Below are 11,028 nucleotides of genomic sequence, written 5' to 3' on the forward strand. Positions count from 1 at the left end.
TACTCAGGGACAAATCGTTCTCTGTTAGGCTTATGTCTGAGCCTGAGAAAGTACAAATTTTCAGAGCAGAACCCGTGGACTGAGACCACTGTCAACCTGATGAGAGAAATGTGACTTGGAAATCCTACTGGAGCTCACTAAGGTCTTGGTTTTCAGTATCAGGGAACTAAAAGGGATTTCAGTCACATGCAAAGTTAGATTTCCCCATTTTCAGTCCTCTTCTCATTCTCTTCTGGGTTGTTTGCTTTCCCAGACGACCCTTCCCTCTTTCATTTTTGCTTTGTGGCTGGGTGCTGAGGAGGTGACTAGGTGACTGGGTTATTTAAGAGGTGAGAAACACAGGGAACCGTCCTGAACTGAAAATGAAACTGGAACAAAAGTTGATAAAAAGTAGTGGGTCAAGTTATGTATCTGCTATTAATGGCTGAATAAAGAGCCCTGCAGTCCCAAACACACAAAGGATTATAAATACCCAGAGAAATACTCTGTCTATCACCATAGCTACGTATTTCCAATCGTCTTCCACCTGCAAGAGCGAAAAAAAAAGAGAGATAAAATACATATCATGTAACACGCAATGTTTGACATTATGTGCTAGAAAAGTCCCTTGTGGTTTGGAATGTGAGGAAGAAACCACATGCAGGCAAGAATGTTTCTTGATGTGCTTATAGTTTCTGCAGCTTTCGAGTGTCTTTAGAGGGGTCTGATTTTCTAACAGAATTTACCACTTCTGGCTAAGAATACTGAACACTGTCCTAGTCTGCTGAATTTTGATTGTAATGGTGACATTAACCAACAGGACCTGATCATGTGGTGAGTGTAGAGAGGTGTAGTTTAACAACAGGAAGAATCACCATAGTTGCACACCACTAGACCCTGTCAAAGGATTTATCCTGACAGCCCACAAGGAACAGTTGGCTATTCTGGTCTGATTTGCCACACGGTCACTCCAATCGAGCCACATGGATTTCAGCAAACTGGACAGCTGGACACATGGACTATAGCAAAGCAGGGGCCCTGACGGAGCTAACCATAGTATCATGCACTAGGAAGCCAGAATGGATTTTCTCTGTCTGGGAGATATACCTTAGTATCACATTCAGTGAAGGTGCTGTCCTTTAAACTGTACCTACATAAAAGGATCACTGGATTAGAAGGATATCCATTCATATGAAATTAGTGACTGCGTAAGACCTCTCTGCTGAGGGATTTTCTGCTTGCTGCCCCATTTTCGTGATGTCTTTCTCCAAAAAGAAAATGCACAAGAACTCCAGCTGCTGTAAATGTTGCCACCGTTTTTTAAAGGCTTTTAATTCGTACAGGACTAGTGTATCACCCATACGGCTTTATATGTCCAGCTGAAGCAGAAGCAGCCTGCAGAATCATTTCCTCAGTGCTTGGTTGAGAACAAACCCCTCTTCTTCCCCAAACAAAGGATTTTTCTCAAATGAAAAATCCTAGTTCCCATTCCTAGCATATTTTGAAAGAAAATGAAGAGCTGCTGATTCACACACCAGACTGAGAACACAATTTCATGTGGCAGGAGATTTGCAAAATACAAATCAGCAAAACTGGCACTGGAAGACATCATGAAGCTATGTAATCAAGGTGATGTAATTTTGGGGCTTCCTCATGAAAAACATCTCTTTCGGAGTGCATCGAAGAAATCAGCGGAATATGGTACATGCAAGTGGTGTGGCGCTGAGAGCAGGGATAAAAAGTTGGTGTCAGGCAAAATATTAAGGACATACTACCAATCAAGGCTCAGATAAATCCCTATCCTCCTTTGCTTTGGTAGATTACTATCTTTTGCTTTGGACTGCAATGTATTATCCACTCATCTGTTGAATTCTGTCACCAGGTCTTAACTAGATCCCACTACTCAGAAAGTTATCGACTTTGTTTTCAGACGAAACATCTTCTGCAGAATATAAGAGGGGCTAAAAAGTAATTTTCAGTTTTCACAGAAATTGCAAGAATTTGAGCTGATTTTAACAAAATATTCTGATGGATAGAATACCTCTCAACATTTCCCTCACCAAAGCATGTGTTTTTTCAGTACAAATATAGCAGTATTTAATTTTGAAATGGGTTTTGCCATCATAGGGCATCTAAAAAACTTCAAAACCAAAATGAAACATTTCATGACAGATCAAAGTTAAATGTTTCATTAGAATCTAAACACTTAAAAAAATCCATTTTGAAGTGCCAGAGAATTCCTATTCCTTGTGAGGCCTGGGTGTGGGGGGACCTCAGGTAATCTTTTCTGGAGCTGCACTTAGTTGCTTGTGTTTAAACCTGAGGACATGGCCCCAGAACTCTCTAAATTCCTGCATGCATCATTTTCTATGACAGTAATCCCAGTCAGGATGAAAGTTTTATAACCTCACACAAGAAAATCCATTAGTTCAAATGCCAAGCCTTATTTTTAAACTCCTTCTTCTCTTTTTTTTTTAAAAAAATAAACAAACAAAAACCACCTGTCTTTAGTCTGTTGTATGTTTTCATTCAGCTGTCTTTCCCCAAAACTCAACTTTCGCTTCAACCTATTTTTGTCATGGCTGAAAATACCGAATTACTGAAGCCACAGTTACTAAAACCACTGTAAAAAAATCAGAACACACCAGACTGAAACAAAGTAGAGACAATAGCATTCTGAAATGAGTATCCTTACTAGATTTATCCCTGGCTGAGAATAGTTCTCCAGATCAATTACTGTGCTGCTAGACAAGTCTTGTTCTTAAAAAGCAGTTCCCAAATGTGCTTGTTCCATTACTAACACAGAAAAGCCTCCTGCTTGGCAAATACCATACTTGGTATTGACATGTCACGGCTTACCAGAGCTAAGCAGTTGGTGAGCAGTGGAAGAGGGTTGCTTCTGTGGATCTAAGGAGAGCTGGAAGAGACCTTGAAAGGTCCCATCTAGTCTATCCTCTGACCTAGGGCAGGATCAGCTCTGCCCGAAGCACTGCCAATTAAATTTCATTCCTCATGGCCACAACCAGCTGATGCTCCTCTTTTCCTTTGAAGGTTGAGCTTCATGTCTAATCTATAACCGTTTTGCTGTCTAAATTACCCACTGGGGATAGAGGAATAACAGAAGAGGTCACTTTTTTTGTTCCACCCCCAATGGATGATTTATCTCCTCCTGTTCTGTATGAAATTTTGACCCATTCACAGGTCTCAAAATCTTCTCGTCTAGACCCAACAACTACAGTTTCTCTGGGCTGCCCTCCTAGATCGTATTCTCACTTGCTGGAAGTGTGGCCCCACGACCAGGTGGGTGGTTACCTCCCTTACCTCTTTGGTTTCATTTTGAGACCTCATGTTCTCTGCGATGAACTGAATGCTGCTAATGACATCCTTCACTTCTGAGGAGTATTCCATGTGCTCTGCCATCCATTTCACTGACTGATGGCTCAGCCATTTTTTTTTGGTGGCAGCGAGTTCAGTTGCCTTATCACAGTGATTGCATCGCTGCTCCTTGTGTAATTTGGTATTTTTGTGTTTGCTGTGCTTTGGCTTGCCTGATATATTGGCTGATGTATTGGCTGATCCTTTCTTGCTTTTTCTGGAGATGTTTTTCTTCTGCTGTTCCAGTGGCCTCTGCATCAACAGGATTTTGGGGAGCAGGCAAAGAAAGACGGTTTTTACCCATTTGGGCATTGTGTGTGTGGTTGGAGTCCTGTAATGTATGTTCAGGACAAACACTGTGATGACAATTGACAGAGTCACAAATATCATTGTGAAGAGTAAATATTCACCTACGAGTGGAATTACTAAAGAGGTGGATGGGATTGTTTCTGTGATCACCAGTAAAAATACAGTCAAAGAAAGGAGCACAGAGATACAAAGTGTGACTTTCTCACCACAGTCAGATGGCAGGTAAAAAACTAACACAGTCAGGAATGAGATGAAGAGACAGGGAATGATCAGATTTATGGTGTAAAACATTGGTAACCTTCGGATATAAAAGGAATAGGTTATGTCTGTGTAGATCTCTTCACAGCAGTTATATTTGATGTCATGTTTGTAGCCAGAAGCATCAACTATTTCCCACTCACTGTTTTCCCAAAAGTCATTCATATCTACTTTGGATCCAATAATCAGAAGATCAATTTTGGCTTTGTCATAAGTCCATGAGCCAAACTTCAGGGAGCAGTTCTGATGATCAAATGGGAAGAAGGTAATATCCATAGGACAGGAACTTTTAAAAATAGCTGGTGGGGTCCAGGTGATCATTCCATCATAGCGGAGGAGGGCTTTGGTCTTGCCTTCAACTTGAAAATCTCCCACAGCACTAGAAAGACAAATAAGAAAAAGAAAAGAAAATTACCATGAAAGTAAAATTTTTTTTTCACAGACACCGCAAAGCATACTTTTCAGAGAAATAGTGAAATGGAAAAGTGTGTGTCATACTTATTATATAAGACAATATCTGGTTTCCAAATTTTATCTGCTGGTACCCGAACAAATTCAATGCCATCGTATTCTCTGGGATTCCACCGCAATTTGTAGTCATTCCAAATCTGAAAGAAGAGTGGACAAGGATTTTAAAACCCTATATTATCAGCAAACAGATGCTTCTCAGATCTTCCAGTCACTCTCACAGTGAAAAAGTCACTCTTTATGTTTTTGTGGAACCTCCTATGCTCCAGCTTGCACCCATTGCCACTTGTCCTATCACTGGACATCACTCGCATCCCTACCCGGCAAAGCTATCACGTGAGTCCTGTGAATTCAGGCAGAGCAGCAAGTAAAACATAACAAAGCAGTGGGATAAATATCACAGGCTTTCTAGAGAGGAGGTGATCTCCCTATGCCTTCGCTGCCACCTGTCGTGCTGCTCGAGTGATCGCTGCTTATGTTCCTCTTTCCGGATGCCGCTGCAAAGATTCTCCAGAATCTCAGGGAGCGAGAATAAATCTCTACTTTGCATTTCAGCTGCGTTCGCGTTTGTTCCCGCATCCTGCTTGTTTCAGCCCACACAGAAGGCCGCCATCAAAGGAGACCAGTATTTTGGTGAGAAAGAAGGTACATATGAGCACACTCACAGGCAGTTGCTGCCAAGGGACGTTATTGGTTCCACAGGGGTAGTGACCTACCAAGTCCAGGGCAGCAAGGGATGCCCAGCAGCTCTTTTGCATTGCTGTCTACTACTCTATCATTGGGTCATACTCCATGCTCTTGCAGCCTACCCTGAAGATCCTGAACATAAGTACAATATCTTTTACAGAATGCTTTGTGTGGACTAAAATCAGTGCCTGAAGGAAACTGGTTTTGCTAGAAGTTGGTTTGTTTAGGTCCTCTAAGTATCTCTGTCTTTGTATAAATGCTAAAACTATCAGGAAAAGATGGAGCCATGTTCCTTTCGCTAATAAAAGTTTTGGTTGTAATCTTCAATATGGAGGTGACCTAGGACTGCATAGCTGCATATTTAATCATTCTTTAAAGGGTACATCCAGACAGATTTACCAGATAAACCAATGACCACAAGGTTGGAGGAGAATATAGCACACAGGAAAGATGGGAGATGTAACTTCTTAGAAATAAGAATAAAGAAATTGTGTTTTAACATGTGGCTTTGGTTAGTGGAGCTCTTCCTTATTAATACCTTTAAAATTCTTGTCACAAAACAAGCACTTTTTTTCCATAGATGTTGCTACAAGGTAACACACATCTCACCGTATCAATGCAAAATGTATGAGAAATGTAATGCATTCACTTACGTGTCTTAGCCACAGATTTGTTTCCATAATCTGATTGACTTCATCCTGGAAAGAAAAACAGATATGCACATCCATAAATCAATTACAGCATCCTGAGAGGGCAACAAACCTGTTCAGATAAAAATGGAAACTAGAATTCCACATTAACTGTTACCAGATTTTTTTTCTGGCTATTTTCAGGGGGCTTATACATTGCGCACAGTCATGTGCAGCTCTACTGAAAAATTTCTAAACCTCTACTGAAAAGTTTCGTCCCACAAATATTAGACATACAAATTGCTGCGTCGTTTTGCCAGCGGCCTCAGTCCCTGGAGAATACAAAACTTATAGTTGCCCTGACCAGTACCAGAGAAATAAGGTTCTGCTAGTGGCTGCATGTGTTTTGTTGGATTCAGTGTTTAAAAAGCTCTGTTTATGCAGGTCAACTCTGATCAAGATTTAAGGAAAATGACATCTGTACCACAGCGTTCTTGCATTGCTATGCCAATGTCTAGAGCAGATGCATTCCACCAGCATTAAATTAGGTGACTGTTGTACTAAGACCTTCTTTTTACAGTCATGTTTTGCTATGGCCAATCATCAGTGAATCAGGAAGACACAAAAATAAAAGCTTGGATCCTGTTCTAATGAGTCTTCAGCCTAAAAGCATTCAGAAATATTCATTTTACATATATTTATGAATGCAGACTGATATTCACAATAAAAATATCTGCAAGAATATATTTTTATGTATATTTTTACATTAAAAAATAGGATGTTTACAAGTCAAAGGTAGGAAATATTGCAGATAAATTTTCAACATTGCAAACACCGAAGATTACACACAAAGATCATTTTTAAAGGCCTGTAAGGGTTCCTCTCTATAGGTTAAGTTCTTGTAAAAATCCCTACTCTTTTTTGAGAAAATTCAACTAATAAAATTATGATGCTCCTTTTTTTTCCTCCAAAGACAGTGCTGGGAGCCAGTGGCCTTGTGATACAGAACTGCTGAAATCTGACAAGATACCTGTTACAATGAAACAAAATGAACAAATGAACTTCAAAAGGTGATAGCTGCCTTCACCACGAGGACTTACCATCCCTTCATTTACATTCTCAAATAACTTAGTTCCCTGGCTGCTGTTGAATATCACTCCTCACTGCTTGCCTGTCACCTGATCATGGACTGAACTATGTTCCTCAGAATCAAAACTCAGCCTTTGTACTGTGGGTAATTTGCTTCAGAGAGTAGACTTCAGCAAGTGTTAAGGTCGAGTTTTGCTTCTTCCACAGTCCTTCTGTCCTGCCCAGCAGATCTATCACCTCTGACACACTTGGCTTTGCATACAGTGCACCCCAGAACACAAAACATTCATCAGCAGCTCCACACTTTCAAAGACCACTCTGCAGGTCGCACATCTCTTCTGTTAGTCTGAAACTAACAGACTAAAAAAGCATGCCAAAAAACCCCAAAGATTTTATCTCTCAGAACCACTGGTAAATGACACTGTCCCCACAGAAGAATCAGGCCACTTGCTACATAACGTAGACAAAACCAGGTGTCTCTGGAGTGGGGTAACTCTGTGAAGAGTGGACTTGAACTTTTGTTACTGCTGCTCTGAGTGCCAGGGACTGCTGCTGAGAACAGAGGGATCGGATCCTACAAGGGAAGAAAATGAATCTGTGTAGTTTGAACTAGAGCGATCTGGCTGACAGAACAGCAAATAGAGAGTCGTAGGTGAAACCATCACAACCATCACAATGACATCTGCTGCTTTAGCAATCTGTGTGTGTTTGCAACCAGTACTCAGAAGTACTCTGTAATGAGTCTTACCACATTTGTAAGCTGGGTAATGGCCACTTCAAAATACACTGTGACGGGATCAGACACATTTTCCACTGGCCTGATGAACTGGTTGTACTGAGAGAAGAGTTTGTGAAATAATCGTTCCTCTGATTCGCAGGCTGTGGTATCTGTGTTGGTAAAAAAAAAGAACAGCTATGTCAGAGGTAAGGAAGAGGGAAGGAAGGTGCTGGAAAGCATACTAGTTCATGCTGCATTTCTGGATCTCGTGTTCGTGACCATGTATCAAAACACAGGAGCGCTCAGAAAAGAGGGCTGCCAGTATGCCAACAGTTGAAAGCGCTCTCTTGCAGGACATCACCCACAGCTGTCTCCTCAAAGTGTAGAGGAATGGCCTGGTGGAAGTGTTTCCTGAGCTGTATCTAGCCTAGAGGCCTCCATTTTGGCCCACCCTGATATCAGACCAAAGTAGAATTATGTGATGTAGAAAAATCAGGTGTGTGTTAGGTTTAATCTTTGGGAATTTTTATGGTAAAACTGAGAGTTTATGAAAAGCGTAGCTGCTTACTCAATAGAAATTAAAAGCCCAAGGCTGTAAATACTGGATCAAAATCTATGTCAGGGACTTTGATTAGGTGATTATAATGATGCTTTCTAGTCTTAAAGACCACGATTACATTTCATCCTCATGTTTGCTATTTCAACTCTTTAGATAATACAATTTTTGCTCTAAAAGAAGTTCATTTATGAAGTTCTACAAAGAAAAGAAGTGGAAATATTAAATTATTTTTAAAAATAGCATACATCTTTCTAATAAAGTGCTGTTCCTTCAGACCAAGCTGATCACAGCTGTAACGCTCTGCCAATGCATGAATAAATTATGTCATAGGCACTGAATTGCTTCACTGCAGAGTCAGGAAGAATGTTCTTAATCTGTTACATACAGCCCAAACCTGAAATAGTTATTTTCACAGTGCTAAAGGCCATAGACTTTGATTTCAAAGGGAAAGGGTAAATCATGTGGACTCTGGCAACATAAATTAATAAAAATACTCTTCTTGAATAAATTTGCTCTTTCAATACACTAGTATAATTCAGCACTTAAATCAAAAATACTTTGCAAAGCAACGATTTAGAATTTGCTTCCCGTATTGAGCACGGCTATGTTATCAAAGATATATGATGATGCCAAAGACATTACTGACGCAACTGAGGAAACATTAGTGTTTCAGATACATGGTCATAATTTTTTCCATTAGTCCCAATTTTGCACTAGAACATGTCAGGAAAGCAATCATGACAAGCCTTTATGTCTGCAAATATTAAACATAGAAGGTGGTTGTGTAAGGCCGTGTGGTCTCTTGCACGACACAGGACATAAATTTGCAATTTACATTTCCTTCAGTGAACACAAAGGCCTGTGGTTGCACAGATGTTCTACAGGGAGTGCTTAGTCTCAGCAAACTGCATTATTTTCAAGCTTAGGCCATTCTTCCCTTATTTTTTGAAAAAAAATTACCTGCCTCTAAGGTGATACAAAGCATGCTCAGATTCAGGGAATTATCACAATTAAAAGCCAAAATGTTGGTTACCAGTGACTTATATGTATGGAAAGAAAATTCTAGTAAAACTTCCCTGACCTGATGTTTTGTTTCATCCTTTTAGCATCATCCAGAGAAAATATATGAATGTCTGTATAGTCTGGATGTTTGTATATCATGTATTGTAGCATTCAAAAAGGAAATTGCAATTTCCTTTTCAGATTTTCTTGTCATCATGTATTGCACTATGATTAGAAGTACGCTACCTTGGTAATGTGAGTTTCATACCAAAGTCCCATGCCTGAAGTCAATCAGTTTAAACTCATGTTTCATTTCAAATTTTCCTGCTGGGTTCTTAACAGACACATGCTTTAAAATAAAGCAAGAAAAACAAACAAGTACTTAGACCTTTAATTTTTATACTTCAGTTACAGATTCTCATCCCGTTGCTGCTGCTTTAAGACAATGCCTTATGCCTTGCTAACACAAACACTGTAATTCATACACATCTTGGTCATCAGCAGAAGGGAGACTTTCAAAAAAGATATAGTACCTTGAAAGAAAAAATCCTGTTGAACCTCAGTGAGATCGGCATAGAAATCACTCCAGTATATTTAACCACAGATGACAAACAACAGTAAACAAAAACAAAGTTCTCACTTTTGAAGGTGTGAGCATGAAATACTCAGCCTGCAGTATTTAAGCAATTGCAAAATTCAAGAACCAAAAGAAATTACTATAACCCCTATTTCATTTTCATTCTTTGCTAGAAACAGTTCCTTGATTATTTATCAAACCAAAAGGAAGAGTTTTAGGTGTGAAAGCTAGTATTGCTTTAGCTCTTGAAATACTGTTGAAATGTTACAAATTCCAGGCTAGTAATAGCTGGCAGAAGCTTTACATTTAATTCATTCCAGGAAAACAGAAGCAGAGACAATGACTAGAAAATACTTCAGACACTAACATGAAAGACAGCCTACCTTTAACCAAGGATGTGAACACGAATGCCCACAGACAGAAAGCAGGGTAACACCAACATAGCCACCTCTCAGGATGCATTGCTAGCAGCAGAATAGAGCTTCCTTCTGAGAAGCAAGGTTTGGGGAAAGAAACAGAAGACAAGAAGACATACAAGCCACCTGGATAGTTAAGTAGGCAGTACAAAGATGGATTTCAGTTTTGCATCTGCAGCAAACTCCACAGTCTGCTGAGCAGAGCAAAGCCTTTTCAGAGTTGCTTCCACAAACACCAGTCAAAGAGAGCTTATGCTGTGTGGAGAGATGGCAGTCGGGCAGCTTTATCAGGTGACTTTTCACATTTCCAGTCACCCGCACCCTTGCCTCTGGCGGAATGTATAAGAGTGCAGGAGAGAGAGAGAGGGAAGGCAAGACACAGCTCAGACAGCGAGGAGCTGGAGCGCGGGGGGAGGAATTCAGTCAGCCCTTCACACACTGGTTAAAGAGCACTCATCCAAAAGCAGCTGCTGTAGCTTTGTCTGGTGCTCACCTGAGTGAGTCTGTCAGAGGTGAAACAACCCCAGTTTCTCAGCTGAGGATGAATTCTGCATCAGGAGGAATGTATGCTATATAATTTTAACACCTCTATCAGAAACCATCCGAACTTTGAAACAAGCACTCTGTCTTGTGATAAACTTGACTGACAGTATTTTGAGCGAATAAATTTAAGGCAAATAGATTTATTATTGCCATATGAGAGGAACAACTAAGCACGCTAAGTTCTTTCCTGACAGACAAGCAATATCTCGCAACACCACATTTTCTATCCTTTTTCTTGTGTGCAGTCATTTCTGTGCCAGTATCCTGCTAGTGTAGAAACAGTGTAGTAGAACAAAGGAAAATCATCAGGTGCTGTTAGAGAAGTACCTCACAGGCAAAGTTCACTGGAGAGAGTATTACTCTTAACCACAACATAATGATCCTGTAGACATTAATTAGTGTTCATTACTCAAGCGTTT

The 11,028-nt window shown here is 40.2% G+C and overlaps 1 protein-coding gene across 1 annotated transcript; it reads right to left on the reverse strand.

Annotated features, from left to right (window-relative positions):
• Positions 1 to 385: 385 nt before the first annotated feature.
• Positions 386 to 10,293, reverse strand: CHRNA6 (cholinergic receptor, nicotinic, alpha 6 (neuronal)). The gene is made up of 6 exons (XM_009876430.1): positions 10,034 to 10,293; positions 7,543 to 7,682; positions 5,730 to 5,774; positions 4,420 to 4,529; positions 3,301 to 4,300; positions 386 to 526 (listed from the first exon to the last, which is right to left on the reverse strand). Exons 1-6 carry the CDS (start codon positions 10,110 to 10,112, stop codon positions 404 to 406), a joined length of 1,497 nt encoding a protein of 498 aa, XP_009874732.1. The 5' UTR covers positions 10,113 to 10,293; the 3' UTR covers positions 386 to 403.
• Positions 10,294 to 11,028: the final 735 nt, after the last annotated feature.

This window comes from Apaloderma vittatum, unplaced genomic scaffold (assembly GCF_000703405.1).
Source record: "Apaloderma vittatum isolate BGI_N311 unplaced genomic scaffold, ASM70340v1 scaffold20209, whole genome shotgun sequence".
NCBI classification, from domain to species: Eukaryota; Metazoa; Chordata; class Aves; order Trogoniformes; family Trogonidae; genus Apaloderma; species Apaloderma vittatum.

Excerpts from the sequence above, each read along its gene's own strand:
- CHRNA6 (XM_009876430.1), bottom strand. The coding sequence starts at position 10,112 with ATGCATCCTGAGAGGTGGCTATGTTGGTGTTACCCTGCTTTCTGTCTG. Across the intron at positions 7,683-10,033 it reads GTTCACATCCTTGGTTAAAG|ATACCACAGCCTGCGAATCA; the intron begins GTAGGCTGTCTT and ends TTACCAACACAG. Across the intron at positions 5,775-7,542 it reads TTACCCAGCTTACAAATGTG|GATGAAGTCAATCAGATTAT; the intron begins GTAAGACTCATT and ends TTTTCTTTCCAG.